General features: G+C 33.7%; 2 protein-coding genes across 2 annotated transcripts; one reads left to right on the top strand and one right to left on the bottom strand.

Annotated features, from left to right (window-relative positions):
* Positions 1–8,602: 8,602 nt before the first annotated feature.
* LOC141630362 (protein FAR1-RELATED SEQUENCE 5-like) lies at positions 8,603–12,416 on the bottom strand. Its single transcript, XM_074443194.1, has 5 exons — positions 12,410–12,416; positions 10,145–11,331; positions 9,448–9,984; positions 8,989–9,153; positions 8,603–8,632 (listed from the first exon to the last, which is right to left on the bottom strand). Exons 1-5 carry the CDS (start codon positions 12,414–12,416, stop codon positions 8,603–8,605), a joined length of 1,926 nt encoding a protein of 641 aa, XP_074299295.1.
* Positions 12,417–12,533: 117 nt separating this feature from the next.
* LOC141630361 (pyrophosphate--fructose 6-phosphate 1-phosphotransferase subunit beta 1-like) lies at positions 12,534–15,758 on the top strand. Its single transcript, XM_074443192.1, has 5 exons — positions 12,534–12,647; positions 14,740–14,871; positions 14,947–15,111; positions 15,245–15,283; positions 15,675–15,758. Exons 1-5 carry the CDS (start codon positions 12,534–12,536, stop codon positions 15,756–15,758), a joined length of 534 nt encoding a protein of 177 aa, XP_074299293.1.
* The last annotated feature ends 1,548 nt before the right edge of the window (positions 15,759–17,306 follow it).

Raw genomic sequence — 17,306 nt, 5'->3', positions numbered from 1 at the left:
ACTCCAATTAATGTGAAGGATGTGCATGATAGATTGATGGCGTGTACTGAGGCTGGTGATGAGTTTAAGAGAATGTTTGTTCTGTATAGCATGTCCATTTTCCTAGCGCCAAATACAAATAAAACCCTAGATTTAAAACTTGTTAAGTCCTGCATTGGATGTGACTAAAATTAGAGACTATGATTGGTGTGATTATGTCTTTGAAGAGATGACTGCTAGTATTAAGGGATGGAAAGAAAAAAAGAAGTCGAATATCACCGGTTGCCTACTAGTGATTATGCTAGCCTACTTCCATAGGTTCAATTTTAAGGGCAAGGCTATGAAATACACTCTACCGCTAATCCAACATTGGGATGATCGAGTCCGGCATCAAGAGTTGAAGATGAGAAACAAACAGCAATATTGGGAATGCACCAATTTTGAAAATTGCGTACCCAATCTGTTTATCACATCAAGGTCAGGAGAAAAATACAACATTCCTACGTATATTTATTATTAAGTACTCAAACTGTTACAGTATGTTTCTTTGAGTCTTTGATAAAGATAAAATTTCAGTTGCTAACAAGAGATGATTAATTTTTCAGAAGAACCGAAGATGAGACTTACACAAACCTCTGAGAAAGATGATGATGAAGTCAACTCAAGCAAAAGAGGGCTACATCATGATTAAGCTGCCTAAAGGAGTTGAAACTGATAAAGAAATCAAAGCAAGAGCAATGGATGTAAGTACTAATGTCTTTTTGTTGTCCTTACAGTTACATCTATTCCTTTTCTTCTTACTTTGATATTGTTTTGAACACATTGTGATACTTTTGTTTACCCAAGTTGATGTTGTTTTACCATAATCTAAAAACTTCCAGGGAGACTAAATTTTGTTAATGATAATGATAGTTTATCAAACTGTGATATTGTTCATTACGAACTGTGATATTTATGGTGGCTATTTGTGATATTTTTTCATAATAGCAACCAATTGTAATGCTTATGATAGCAAGAGCAATGGGTGTAAGTACTAATGTCTTTTTGTTGTCCTTACAGTTACATCTATTCCTTTTCTTCTTACTTTGATATTGTTTTGAACACATTGTGATACTTTTCTTTACCCAAGTTGATATTGTTTTACCATAATCTAAAAACTGCCAGGGAGACTAAATTTTGTTAATGATAATGATATTTTATCAAACTGTGATATTGTTAATTACGAACTATGATATTTATGGTGGCTATTTGTGATATTTTTTCATGATAACAACCAATTGTAATGCTTATGATATTGATTCACAGTAAGACAAATAGAGTGATATTGTGTCACATAAAGTGTGATATTGTAAAACAATATCACACAAATAGGTAACATCTACTAGCAAGTGTAATGTTGTGATATTATTAAAGAATAATGGTGATATTTTTTCAATAAATTATGATATTGTTGTGATTAAATATTTAATATTCTTGTTTAATATTTTTATTATGTCATTTGGCAGAGTGCTCATGAAGCTTATCTGCGTATAAAGAGGGACAACGAGTTGTTCTTTTCAAGATTTGTACATAACATGAAGAAGTTCATCAAAACGAAACCCAAAGAATTCAATAGATGAAAGAACTATTTCTACCCAAACTGCGCCGCCACAAAAGACTCGTAGTAAAGATGTTGAAAATGAAAAAGAAGTCAGCCAAGAAAACACCGATAATCGTGATACATCGTAGAAGCAAGAACAAGATACTCCCAATACACAAACTTTGCCTTTCATGAAAGATATTGGATATCATGCCTTTATGGATGGGTTGATAGCAAGGTCTTATGAAAGGGCGAAAGCAAGAGAAGGGCTTCCCTCGTTTGATGTATTGACTGACATGTTAAAAATTCAGTACGCGGAATTGAGCAAAAAATATGGAGGATGTACAGATCAAGATCTTCAAATCAGCAGTGATCACGAGGAAGAAGGTGAAGAAATGAATGATGTTACAAACTTGAATAGTGCTGATGATGAAAAAAAAGATGATGAGGATTATGATATGTATTCAAATTTGAATGACATAGTAGACAATATTGTTTTCGGAGGAGGAAGGGCTAGTGAGGATATCAATCGTGTTACAACTCCTACAAACAAGACGGAAATGATAATGAAACCATTAATGAAGAGACAAATGTGTTGACTCAGCTGAATGAAAACATTAATTTGGAAACAAATGAAGGTTTGGGAGTTATGAAGACTGTCCAAGAGGCACACAATGAGGTGGGTAATAATGGTTCAACAAATCAGGAGGACATTGATAGAGAGGCTGGAAAAAATAACGAGAATGTTGAAGATGAGGTTATCAATAAGGAGGTTGATATTGCTACAGGGGAAAAAGCAGAGAAGGAGAAGGACAATCAGGTTACAAATGTGGTGACTCAATTGGAGGAGGTTCTTCCAAATGTTGATTTTGGAGTAACACAGCATGTTGAAGACAAAACAAATGAAGACGTTCATCATGATACAATATATCAGCATTGTGTTGAAAAAGAGACCGAGAAAGAGAAGGCCAATGAGGTTCATGAAGTGGCGACTCAATTGGACGAGGCTGTTAATCAGTTCAATTCAGGGAAGGGAGTTGAAAAAGATGTTGTGGTTGATAAGGAGCCTGTTGAAACAGAACTTGTGGTTGATAAAATGAATGACGATAGTAATGTGGTGACTAAATTAAAAGAAATTGTAACAAATCTTTGGTTTAGATACAAAGAGGAAGGGAAATATCGTGAATATTTGTTGCACTCAGACAGTAGTACCTGCTTCACCGATATGGTACCTCACAATTTGGGGTGTACTTTTCAATGTGGGTTGCCAACAAAGATGATATCCTTGTATCGAATCGATGTTCGTAAGCGCAATTTATTTGAACCTGTCTTGAAGAATCGAAAGGACGTCATGGATTATTGCTTCCTTACGGACCATACATTCAAAGAATTTGTAAGTCACTCTTTAAACAAATTTTTAAATGTAAGACATGACTTAATTTGCACCATATTAGTACTTTAAAAAAATAACTAATATGCTAATATTTTTGCAAAATGGAATAGAGAAATTGTCTGCAACTTTGGAACTTTCCATTGTATACAAAGGGAAGATATTGAGTCCTTGTTGCCTAACACGAAGATAAAAGCAGTGGTAATTGAAGCATGGGCAATATTGCTCAATGAGTTCCAAATTGCTCAAAAGGGAAACGACAAATTGACAAGAATTTTCTATGGCATTGCCCACTCGGTATGGAAACACACACACATTTATCATCTTTTAAATTAGGTATTGTAGAATGTGTTTTATGGAGACTAATAAGATGCCCTTATGAACAACAGGGTGATATAGAAAAAATCTTAAAATTCGATGAAGATAATATTGATGAATTGGCAAAACTTAAGCAAACAGTATGTGACACATGGGACACGTGGTCAGCTCTTTTTAAGGAGCCACTGAATTTGAATTCAGATATGGTGAGACATTTCTACTGTTATCAGTGATATTTTTATGTATAATGTATGATATTGTTAGCAGTTACTATTGATATTGTTCTTAAAAACAATTCTTAAATTCAACTGTGATATTGTGCATAATATTGTGTGATATTGTTACTTCTTAATTGTGATATTGTCTCCCAAAAAATGAAAATGAATCACTTTTTTTTCCTAATATTTGACAGTGTGATATTATTATGTACAATGGTTGACATTGTTTTATAGCTTCTTAAAAATAACAACAGTCGATAGGGATTTATAAGTCTGTTAACTTTGATATTGTTTTGGTACAGACTCTGATATTATTGGGTACACTGGTTGATATTATTTTACAACATACAAAAAAACTTCAGAGGGACAAAAAATATTATTAAGAATGATATTGTCTAGTATGTACTGTGATATTTTTATTCAGATTTTTGTTAAATTGTTTCATAATATTATTTTCATCTAAAGGTGTTCATACCTTTGGTCTACGAAGAGCACTACGTCAGATATCTGTTGATTTGAAGAGGCAGAAAATGTTCTATTTGGACAACTGAGAGTATGATGAATTCCAAGACGAGGAGCACGTACACATGGCTCATATGGTCATAAGTACAATATTGAAAACAAAGAACAAATGGTATAATGGTTTTGTTCGATAAGCTTGAAATTGAAAAGTTGTTTACATTAATCATATACAAAGCGACTCTTTATGGTGAATACCTCAACACGAAAGGTATTGAAAGTGGGCTAAAGGTGAAGGACTACGAAATGAATAATGTGAAGTTTCATTGGCAATCGAAAGTGTTGAACCTGGGACTGGGACTATTCATGATGTTTCACGTGATGTTCTTTGTTGGTGAGCCTTTTGATTGTGAACTAAGCGATGCAAACATGAGACAGTTATACGGGGGAGAGGTGGCGAAGAACGCTCGTATTGAGTGATTTGAATAAAGATAGGAGTCAGGTCTGGAAGAGAGTTACGACCTTTACTGCCACAAAAGGTATACTGTTAACTAAATTGCTGGCAAAAAGACAAAGAGGGAAAAAACAAAGCAAGAGAGAAAAAGGTGGGAAAAACAAAGTTCAGACCCCGCTATCAAAAATAAAAGGTTATATTTTAAAACACTGACTTCTACATTGAATTTTTTTTTATTATTATAAATACAAAATATATATTAAATACTGTAATATAAAACGTTTCTAGCTACTGGAGAAGATGGTTCTGCCAGTGTCGTTGGTAGCGGTAAAATGGGCAAATCCGATGGCCTTGGATGCACGTTGAACTGTGGTGTGGCTGATCCTAAATTTGAGTTCGTCTCAAGATTTATGAAGTTAAACAAGTCGCTGTGTGCAAACATGTTGACTACGAGGAAAGAAGTGATTGACTATCGCCTATTGATTTTCCCGCTATCAAAAATAAAAGGTTCTTTAAAACATATATTTTTCTGCAACTTTTTTTATTAATGGTCTGATAATATTTGTAATGATATCTAAGTTTGACAAAAGAATTACAAAAGGTGATATTGTTGCTAGTGTCATGTGATATTGTACGTTAATGGGTTTGATATCGTTTTAGAGTAGAAACTGGTATAAAAGCATGATATTGTATATAATCAAGTGTCACATAAAGAAAGATATTGTTCTGATTTTTGTTCACTTAATTTTGATATTGTTGTGGTACATAGTGTGATATTGTTACATACACAGTATGATATTGTTAAATTGATTCTGAAAAATAAGTAGGGCTTTTAAATTTATAAATGTTGCCAGTGATATGTGATATTTTTTTTTAATGATTGTGATATTGTTTCAAATTAGACACCTTTTAAATAAGTGATATTTTTTAGTATTGGGGTGATATTGTCTACAATCAAGTATGATGTTCTGATAGTGGTTCAAAAGGGCACTGATATTATTTAGCGTGGACTGTGATATTATTTAGCGTGGACTGTGATATTTTTTATCAGGATCACCTTTTAAATATGTGATATTATTTAATTTTGATATTGGTTATCACTGTCACAGTTAATGTGACAATTTTTGAACATTGGTGTTAATGTTATGAGTAGTGAGGTTGTTGCCAAGTTCAGTGATGATCAATACCTTGCAAGACAGGATATATTGTCGTTGCTTCCAAGTGTATATGTCAACAACAATGTGATTGAATGTTGGTCACTAATTCTGAATCACATTGAGCACACAGAACCCTATGAAACAAGTTTATTGTTTTTTGGAATTCGACACATGGTAAGCTGACATTCTGTTTTGATTTATACATATGCACGCTTTGATTAAAAATATCACTTATTTAAAATGTGATATTGTTGGGGTACACAGTGTGATATTATTGCGTACACAAATTGATATTGTTTAATTGATGCTAAAATTAGATAGGGATTTAAAATTGATAAATGTTGCCAGCGACAAGTGATATTGTTTTTAAATGATTGTGATATTGTTTCAAAGTAGACACCTTTTAAATAAGTGATATTTTTTAGTATTGGGATGATATTGTCTACAATCAAGTATAATGTTCTGATATTGGTTCACATCCGTACTGATATTATTTACCATGGACTGTGATATTTTTTTAGTATGCACTTTGTGATATTGTTTATCGGTCACACTTCAGAATCGTGATATAGCAAACGTAAAAGTGATAATGTTTATACATATTCACGTTTTGATTAAAATGTAGTAACTCTTAAATGTAAAGGATTTGTTAACTTATATATATACATATATATACACTACAGAATCAATAGTAGATGTTACTCAAGGCAAAGAAGCAAAGAGGGAAAAGATATTCAAGAATGGGACAAATTCATAAGAAGAAACACGTTCCATGTAACATGGAAGCATATTTGGTTTTTATTCGATGGTGTTGCAAGAACACTACTTCGTGTTTGTGTAAATTTCAAAACCGAGACGATTGAAGTGTTAGACAATACAGAGTACGACAACCGGGAGCAGATCAAATATACAACGCTGCAGATTCGGTGGTATGGTTTATTGATATTCTTGCTAGTGACATGTCATACGATTGTCTGATATTGTGGCTAGGATAGGTTGAGTGTATACAGTAAATGAATATGATTGTTTGACAAAATAATGACTAATAGTATAACTAATTGTTGTAGGCCTATCACATGAGTGATTTCCTAGCAGGGAAAAATGTTGATAGAGTGCATAACGTAATAGATTTTGATGTTGTCAACACGAGTTTCAATTGGCAAAAGAAAGAAGCAAACAATACTGAATCGGGAAACTTCTTAATGATGCACATGATTCGCTATGAGGGGCAGTTGTTTGAAGCTGATTTGTAGTCGAAAGTGCATAGGCGCTACTACTGGGTAGAAATAGCAGCGACATTACTTTTAGCTGACATAAATAACATGAGGACAGCGCTGATTGGGAAAGTTAAAGAATTTACAGCGGGAAAGGGAGAGCTTTTAAATAGATTGAAGGAAAAGAGGAAGAATAACGAAGATGCAAAAGACAAGGGCAATAAGATAAAAGCCAAGGATAATGTTGTTGAGAAGGATAATACTGTGGAACAGGAAATAACAAAGGCAGAAGGTCCGCCAAAAGAGAAGCCCAATGTTCAAACAAAAGCCAAGGAGGATGCTACTAGAATGCCAACAATTAACACAGAAATACCCATTCTTCGCAAATCTCCAATCAGAAGGTAAAAACCAAAAACCCGACTTTTACATTTTTGATATACAATCATAGCATTACGTTTCTGCTTTTATTTGAAACAGACACAAAGGTAAAAATTTCACATAGAACCATAACATGGCATTTCTGTTTTTACAGGCTACCTGAATCCAAACAAGATGGTGAAGATGATGTAGAAACACCCACAATCCAGTACAAACGACTGAAGACAACTGCAAATCCTAATAATAGAGGAAGAGGGAGAGGTAGAGGAAGATGACAAAAGTAGGGCTAGGAATGTAATGCTGGTAGGACAGGCATGTGATATTGTTCCAGGAGTTGTGTGATATTGTTGTAGGTACAATGGTAGGAAATAGAACTTTTTTTTTTGATCAACTCTTAGTAAACTGTGATATTGTTTCAGGAGTTGGGTGATACTTTGCTTAAGTTGTTGTGATATTAGTTCTCAGTAATAATAACAGCAGATAAGGTTCTTAAAATCTTTTTCTCTTTGATATTGTTTTGGTACCCAGTGTGATATTGTTCCGTAAACATGATGATATTGTTGTATTTATTCTCTAAAATAAATCAACGGATAGGGATTTAAAATTCCCTTTTAAGTTGGATAACTTTTTTTTTGTACACATTGTGATATTATTAAGTACAATGGTTGATATTATTAAGGTCAGACATGTGATATTGGTTCAAGAGTTGTGTGATATTGTTTTAGGGACACTGGTAGGAATATAACTTTTTTTTTGATCAACTCTTAGTAAACTGTGATATTGTTCCGTAAACATGTTGATATTGTTGTATTTATTCTCTAAAATAAATCAGGGGGTAGGGTTTGAAAATTCCTTTTTAGTTGGATAAGTTGTGATATTATTCAGCAGACAAAATTGTGATATTATTGCACTCACTGGTTGATATTGTCTAGTATGTACTGTGATATTTCAAGGGTTTGACAAAGTATAACTTCTTTTTGTTCAACTTCTGGAAAACTGTGATATTGTTTCAAGGGTTGTATGATATTATGTTTTAGTTGTTGTGATATTAATCCTCAAGAACAACAATAGTGGCTAAGGATATAAAAATCCTTTTATTGTTTGATATTGTTGGGGTACATACTGTGATATTTTTGAATACACGTGTTGACATTGTTTGAAAATTGTGATATTATTGCACTCACTGGTTGATATTGTCTAGTATGTACTGTGATATTTCAATCATATTTTTGCAATATTGTTTCCTAAAAACATCCAATTGTAGTGGTAATATTTATGAATACTGGTGATATTGTTTCACTTGAAATGTGATATTCCTTAGAAGTATTTTACAATATAATACAATATAATAAAATACGTATACAAGCAAGTGTAATGTTGTGATATTGTTTAACTATTATGATGATATTGTTTTTGTATCAAGTGTGATAAACCTTTAAAGGAGGTGGGATAGTATTTAATAATCACTATCAACAAGTGAAGAAATCTGCAAAACAAACAGACAAAAACAGTGACATAACGTTAGTAATAAGTTTGACAAAGTATAACTTCTTTTTGATCAACTTCTGGAAAACTGTGATATTGTTTCAAGGGTTGTATGATATTGTTATTAAATGATTGTGATATTGTTTCAAAGTAGACACCTTTTAATATTGGGATGATATTGTCTACAATCAAGTGTATATTCTGATAGTGGTTAACAAGGTACTGATATTATTTACCATGGAATGTGATATTTTTTAGCGTGGACTGTGATATTGTTTATCAGGGTCACACTTCAGCAACTGTGGTATAGCAAACGTAAAAAATGAAATAATAAAAGTTGTAAGACAAATTACTTACATCGGATTCATGATCAAACGAGTGTTGTGATGTATCAACAGCTGGATTAGGGCAATTCCGTTTATCATGATGTGCCATTTGTTTACAATTATTGCAAAATCTTTTCGGCTTTTGTGCCTTTGCAACAGACTGATCTTTCTTGGACATCAACCTCTTGCCAGTTCCCTTGTTTTTTTTATTGAACAAGAGGTAGTATACGGACCTCAGATGAAGACTTAACCCCAAGGAGCATCTCCAACTCTTGGTGTTTAGTCAATTTTTCAAAGACTGAGTCTAAATGTCTTGATAATGAAGTCGTTCATTTATGTGATTTTCAGGCAGAGATTTGAGTAGTGTTAATGTTGAGTAGAATTCGGACAGCATAAAAAATCAAGCTTAGTGACATCCGACGAAGTAAAATCATCCAACAATTGACCGTTAGCATCATACAAGGGCATTTTTTTAGTGTTCTTTGTCCACCTCATCGAGAAGATACTTATCATGTATCTTTTTGATCCCTTTACCTGATAAAATCCAGATGATGTGTTTACATATGTATCCCTTCCTCTCAAACAGCTTGCATGAACATGTTGCATCAAACGTTGAAGGATTAAATGCGACAGTGTAAGTCTTATTGAAGATAGAATCTTCAACTTCTAGGAACCTTGTACTACCCTCCCTTGAAGAATCACCCGCACTACATGAGTTTAGAGAATCAACGCACTGCTGTTGGAATTCATAAAAGAGAGCGTGCGTATAAACAGTCGATGCATGAACCTCAAGGCTAAGAAGGGTTTTGGTTTGAGGTAGGGAGTGATCACTATCTCTGTCAAGAGATTTTTGGGTGTACCGTTGCTGATCCATAGCACTTTGAAAGCGCATCCAAAACTCAACAAGTGTGCCATGAGGATTCTCAAACCGCTTAAAGAAGCTGTTTTCGCTCTCAGAGCGTTGCGTTGTTCTTAATAGACAACCAAGAGGAATATCACGATAATATGCCGGAATCCAACGTTGCCGCTTGGAAAACAGATATTGCAACCATGTATTATCTTCCAATTGAAACTCACTGATCAACGAACACCACCTCTCTTCGAAGTCAGCAGGCTCTAAGTCCAATCCCAAACAACGAGAATTCGGACGAGTGACGGTCGATCTCTTTGGTCATCATCGTGCCTACCTTTTCAGGTAATTTCTTCATAATATGCCACATGCAATAGCGGTGGGCAGCAATCGTAAAAGTAGAAGGGACTGCAATTTTCATAGCAGGACATTGATCGGTAAAAAAGCAATGTGGTTCCTTCCCACCCATACAATCTAAGAATTTTGTGAAAATCCATTTAAAATTCTGGTCATTCTCCCTAGACATAAGCGAAGCGCCAAAAGTGACGGACTTCTTGTGATGATCAACACCAGTAAAAGGAGCAAAGATCATGTCGTACTTATTAGTTGAATAGGTTGGGTCAAAAGTCACCGCCTCACCGTATAGAGCGTAATTACGACGTGCTGCTGCATCAGCCCAAAATACACGAAACAAACACTTATTCTGATCAATATCATAGGCATAATAAAAACCTTCCTGGGTTTCATGAAGGGTTTCCAACTGGTCTACAAACATTTGAGCATCCTTAAGACCTATAAAACACTTGATTTCCCTTCCAAAATTCTTAAAGTCACTCAAAGAAGCTCCAATATTTTTATAGCCGTCAACATATTCCTTGACGGACGTGAAAGTAGAGGTTGGGCCAATATTGACCTTGCAATTATCAACGATGGTTTGTTTATGTTGCAAAGCAAGGTTTCTACATTTTTTCTGAAATTCTCTATACTTGAGTGGAGAAAGACAGTGGTTATGGGCAGCATGAAACTGATCAACAACAAAGAGTGGCACTTGAACTTGGTCAATTTCTTTAATAACAAATTTAAAGAAAATCCTAACTTTACAACCAATCCTAGTAACCTTAGTCTTCTTCGGATTACAGGCCTTGACCATTGGCTCCTCCTCCTCACCAGTAATGGGTAATATTGTCGGCTTAGAATCCCTAAATCCTTCCCGGTGACACACAATCAATTTTGTCCTAATATCTGCACTACTACGAAACCTTTTCGTTGAAGATTTCCTTGGTTCAAAACCACATGCTATTGCATAAGTCTCATAAAACTGTATACCCTCGTCTAACATAGCAAAAGTTTGTCCTATTATAGGTGTAAATTCAGTTGCAATATTTCTGACCCACTCTTCAGAACCTCCAGGGGTCACCATCAAAGAAAGACGATTCCCAGCATGCACCTCATCAACATCTATGCATTGTGGAGTAGGAACAGGTACCACAGGGACAATAAAAGTATTTTCTACAGCAAGAGAAGCTGAATAAACAAATTATAACAAATATAACTAGATTATAACAAACTATGATATTGTGAAGGAATGCATGTGATATTGTGTAACATAAAATGTGATACTGATGAATATAAAATAAATACGCAACCGTATTGCAGCCTATGATACTGTGAAAGAATACATGTGATATTCTGGAGCATAACAGTGATACAAATATAACAAATATAACTAGATTATAAAAAAACTATGATACTGATGAATATAAAATAAACACGCAACCGTATTGCAGCCTATGATACTTTGAAGGAATACATGTGATATTCTGGAGCATAACATGTGATACAAATGCACGGAAACTGATTAAAAGTCATGTACTGCAGTCTATGATACTGTAAAGGACTCAATGTGATATTCTGAAGCATAACATATGATACTAATGCACAGAGTAATTACTACATATCTGCACTGCCCTATGATATCTTGTAAAGAACTCAATGTGATATTCTAAAGCATAACATGTGATACTAATGCACAAAAAGTAGTTGCGAGTCATGTACTGCAGCCTATGATACTGTAAAGGACTCAATGTGATATTGTGAAATGGAAACTGATTCTAATGAGCAAGAATCGTGCAAAATGTAAACTATAAAATGTGATACTATTCAGAATTAATTATGATACTCTACTAAATAAAAAGTGATACAAAGGAAACTGTTAAATAACGATTAAAACTTGAAGTAAACACAAGCAGTGAATGCAAAATAAACTTGATGATAAACAAAACAGATAATGAGTACATCATTTTTATACGTCAATTAGAAGATGAAGAAAACAGAGATTAAATTTTAACACAACAAAATAGCAAAAACTACATGTTGAAGAAAGTATATAATCAGTACATGATTTTAATTCATAAAATAGCACGAATTGATGAATCCGTGACTGATGTTGATGAATTATAACATTAATTATAACAAAAAACCAGTAATTACACAACGAATTCAGTCGAAGATACAATAACAATAAAACATCATGCAATAAAACAGGAAAACAGAATGAAAAAATTTAAACATAAAATTAAAGAAGCAAAAAACGATGAAATACCTGACATTGAATATGTTAAAATTGAGGAAAAAAGAGATGAAGACGAATGATGAAGAAAAAGTGAAGGAGAATGAGCAAAATCGAGACGAATGATGAAGAAAATCGGCGAAATCGATCACGGATGATGATAAACACAGGTGAAGATGACAACGAGAACGAAAAAGACAACAACGCGCGAAAAATTGACGGCGTGAGAATGAAAAGTGTGATTGCGGAAGAGAGAGAGAAGAGAGAGAAAGTAAATGAATTCAAATGGTGAGTTTGAGCTGATAATAGGGTTTATATAACAACTTTAGGAAATTACGAAAATACCCTTACTAATATCTTGATATAAAACAGTATTGTTATGACTCATGTGTGATATTGTAGATGGACTCATGGACTCAAATAATTAGGTAGGACTCATGTGATCCTAATTATATATATATATATATATATATATATAGAGTCGGGATCCGGTGAGAACTCCTAAATATTTGAGGATTGAGGATTAGTGAATACAATATCACAGGTTCTTCAATACAATATCACGAAAAATCCGATCTTTGCCAATTTTTTTTTTTTTTTTTTAAAAAAAAAAATTATAATTTTTTTTTTCTGTACAGGTGTTTTTTTTTGTGATATTTTATCGAATAACTTGTGATATTGTATTGAACAACCTATGATATTGTAACGAAATCCTCAATCCTCAAAAAGATAGTGTATCCTCACATGATCCCATTCCTATATATATATATATATATATATATATATATATATATATATATATATATATATATATATATATATATATATATATATATATATATATATATATATATATATATATATATATATATATATATAGAAATTGAATCATGTGAGGCACCCTTCTTAGGGTGAGGCGGCTGAACTCATTCTAAACCCTTAGATCTAAAAACTATAGACGCACCAGATTCTGTCATGTGTCCCCCTACAAAACTCATCTAACTACTGCCATTTCCCTCTCATACTCACTCATTTACTCCGTACACTCCCACTCTCTTCACTTTCTCTCTCTATCTCTCTGTCTCTCTTTTTTCAGTTCTTCTTTAGCTCGTCTTCGCCATTACCACTCAAATTTTGATCGCCCTTTTTCACTCAAATTTTTCTTCAGCTCTTCTTCAGCTCGTATGTTTCATTCTCTTTATTTACTTTTTTGCAGGAGTTAGCACCGTTGTACTTCTCCTTCGTAGCGACGTCAAGAACTCGGCCGCAATCTTTCGTCGCAACGTTAAACAAATTCGCCATTGGCTTGAACAAGAATCTCAATCTTCTTCGTCTAAGTATTTCTCTCTTACTTTAACCTAATTTCGCATCTTCTTCTTTTATTTTATTCTCGCTTTAGTTTTGCTTATCGTTGATTATATGCTTATTAGTATTTGAGATGATTTTAAATTTGAATTTTTAGCGTGTTTTGATTGCGATTGTTTGTGTTATATTTCGATCGATGAGATAATTTTGATGAAAATTTATTGATTTGATTATGCAATTGAACTTATGCGATTTTTGTTTGTCGTACAATTATAGATTATGTAATCTTATTTCTACTTGATTGTGAATTTATAGCGCGTTTGATTGCTATTATTTGCAATATATTTCAATCGGTGAGGTGATTCAATCAAAATTCAGCTTAAAATGATTAATTGATTTGATTCTACAATTGAAATTAAGATTGTTACTGTTTCATATAGAGGTTTAAGTAATTTTGTGCTTCTGTTAATGGAACGGCGGTTTAATTTGCGGCAAGTAGACTGCCGAAGAAATTAGGAATAGTAGAAGGTATTGTAGTATTGCAAGCTCAGGCTTTCTTATTATTACTTGATTGTGAATTTATAGCATGTTTTGATTGCTTTAGCGTTATAGATAGGTGAGTTGATTTTGATCAAACTTCAGCTTGAAATGATTGATTGATTTGAATCTAATCTTGTTTATGTTTGATTTAGAATTTTATGTGATAATGTCATGGTTCTGTTACCTCCAGTTTCAGCATGTTACAATCTAGAGAAATATACCTTATTAAGGTGTGGAGTGAAATGGTCTAAATCGCGGTAATTAGACCACAGAATAGTGTAGGAGTAGAGAAATGTATATTGTATTATTACAAGCTATGGTCATTAGATTGTAGCTAGAGAAGGGCTATTAGATTGTAAGAACCTAGATTTCGATTTCTGTTAAATTTTGGTCATAAATTAGTTTAATCACCGAGTTTCGCTCTTTTTATTTGCAGGTTTTGATTGATTTCTCACTTGTTCGTATGTTGCTTTCGTGTCTTAACATTTCGTGAGAGGCTCCTTTGTCTCACTCTGCAGGTGTATGCGAAGAAGCAGACATTAAAAAATGTAACAGATTACATCACTGATATAGTCTGCAAACGTTCAAAGCTCGGGTTCAACTATGGTGTTGTACTTGTACCAGAAGGCTTAATTGATTTTATTCCTGAGGTAGCTATACATTCCTTAGTCGAAAAGTCTGCCATGTTATTATCTACAGTTTATTAAAACCAGCATGGATTGTAGGTCCAACAGCTAATTGCGGAGCTTAATGAGATTTTAGCAAGTGGTGTTGTTGATGAAGGTGGAGAGTGGAAGAAGAAACTAAAAGAGCAGTCTCGTCAACTATTTGAAATTTTGCCCCAAGCAATTAGAGACCAGCTGTTGCTTGAGAGAGATCCACATGGAAATGTTCAGTTATTGTTTCATTGTAGTTCCATCACAATTGCATCTTTCATGCAGCTATTTTCTAGTGCAAGTTGATAATTAACTGATGACAACTTTTGTCCTATTGCTTATTGACATCTATATCTGTTTTCCCTAGGTTTCAAAAATAGAAACTGAGAAGATGCTTATACAAATGGTAGAAATAGAACTGGAAAAGAGAAGGCAAAGCGGGTACTTATCTTTGCAAAATTTCTAGGACAGTCTCACTTCTACGGGTAACCACATTTCCTGCAAGCAGTTGAATCCAAATTATAAACACGAACTCTCATATGAGACACTCTCATGATAAAACTTATCACGAGATGGAACCATTCTATAGAGTAGTCGGTTAAATTTCTTAGTGGATTAATGGTTACATCATATTGGTCGGAATTCAAGTTGAAGTAGAATGGTTGTGCATTATATTAATATGAGACCGTCTCACAGTGACTAGTGGCATGTTAAATGCATCTCCGGAAAATGTTAAAGCCTGGATTTTCCCAAATGTTAATTGACAGTTTTTTGTGTTTTAATTTATCATTGTACAGTTACGAGGGGAGAACCAGGATTTCTGGCAGTGTGCTGTGTTCGATTCTGATGACCCGGCTACCTCTCGCCTCATTGGTTCGTGATTCTCGACTTCAATTATAATTTTAAACTCCGATTATGAGTAAACTCCGATTATATGCACGGTTTTTATAAAACTTTACTTTTTAGTGTACTCCGTATTATTTATGGATTTTAAATTGACATTTCACTTATTTTTTATGTTTCTCATCACTGTATTTTAATAAAAAAAATTTAATAATTTTTTTTTTTACCGAGAAACTAATGATATTTTTAGAATTTTTCAATACTTATCTGCAATTTGCTTGAGCCACTGTTATTGTTGTTTGTTTAGACTTAATGTTATTGACTTATTGTCCTAACTTTGTCTCAGCCGGAGCCGGAGAAATTACCTGTTATAGTTGCTGGCTGTAAGTCAGATTTGATTGATGATCAACAGCGTTCTGGTTTGGGTAAGGTGGTATCACAGATTTTGAACCAGTTTCGGGACGTTGAGGTTTGCATACAATGTTCTGCAAAGAACCTTATCCTGGTAAGAAACTTACAGTTTTTTAGTTGAAGAGTTTTAGTATTGTACGAAGCTTTTCCTTAGCTTTCATTCTCGTGTTACGAGATAACCTATCTATTCTATTTCTATTTATTTATTGCGTTTGGAATGTTAAATTGGCATACATACTATTTTTGTATACGCATTCATAGGTAGCTATCACATTTTTGTTACTCATTTTTCATTGTCATTTTGCAGATTGTAGAGGTTTTTCATCAAGCTCAATTTGTTGTATTTTACCCTACAGCCCCTCTCTATGATCAAGGAACTACAAAGTTGAGCCCTCAATGCGTCAATGCCTTAAAGCGCATCTTTATTCTATGTGACCTTGATGGCGATGGTGCATTAAATGACGCCGAGTTCACTGACACTCAGGTTCGTGAGCACTTTTTTTTAAAAGAAAATTGCGTTATTGTTGCTTTTTAGTTAATTTTTTAGTTAATTCTTAATCGCTAGCCGTGGCTGTTTTTTTTCCACTTGCCTGAACATGCCATGTGCATAACTGGACCTTTGCGTTATATAGCTCAATTTAGGTTACTTCTGCTTGTACCTTTGCGTTATATAGCTCAATTTAGGTTATAAATTGGAAAAGATTCCAATTGCATCATTCAAGTGGGTATACTCAGATGGGAAAGCTAATCGGCTGTATGTTATCGGTGCCTCTGATTTCACTCATATGGACTTGGTTCAGGTACTTAGATTCAGCTTTGAGTTTTTCAACATCTCTTTAAGCTTATCTGGTTTCCTAACTGGGAATGCGTAGGTCGACATTAATGATTCGTGGTTTACATGTCTCCACAATTTCTCTACTCAAACCTCGACTATGTTAGTGTATGTCAATAGTTTTTTTCACAATTTCTGTCATTCTAAAGTTTGATTCTGTGAAACCTGAACTTTATTTTGTGAAGTTTTGACTAGATTATGTGAAACCTGAACTTTATTTTTTTCACAATTTCTGTCATCCCTTATTTCGTGAATCCTAGGCCTTATATTGTGAAACTTGGTCATAAATGGTCAAAATTGCCTATTTTCCTCTTTTTATTATTTTGTGAATCCTATACCTTAT

Source organism: Silene latifolia, chromosome Y (assembly GCF_048544455.1).
Source record: "Silene latifolia isolate original U9 population chromosome Y, ASM4854445v1, whole genome shotgun sequence".
NCBI lineage: Eukaryota > Viridiplantae > Streptophyta > Magnoliopsida > Caryophyllales > Caryophyllaceae > Silene > Silene latifolia.
This window is presented reverse-complemented; position numbering and strand designations above follow the sequence as displayed.

Coding starts and splice junctions, on each gene's coding strand:
- LOC141630362 (XM_074443194.1), bottom strand. Junction 9,154..9,447: donor ATAAGTATCTTCTCGATGAG/GTGGACAAAGAA, acceptor AAAAAAAACAAG/GGAACTGGCAAGAGGTTGAT. Junction 8,633..8,988: donor CGTTTGATCATGAATCCGAT/GTAAGTAATTTG, acceptor TTTGTTTTGCAG/ATTTCTTCACTTGTTGATAG.
- LOC141630361 (XM_074443192.1), top strand. CDS start 12,534: ATGATAAACACAGGTGAAGATGACAACGAGAACGAAAAAGACAACAAC. Junction 12,648..14,739: donor AGAGAGAGAAGAGAGAGAAA/GTAAATGAATTC, acceptor CTCACTCTGCAG/GTGTATGCGAAGAAGCAGAC. Junction 15,112..15,244: donor AGAGAGATCCACATGGAAAT/GTTCAGTTATTG, acceptor TGTTTTCCCTAG/GTTTCAAAAATAGAAACTGA.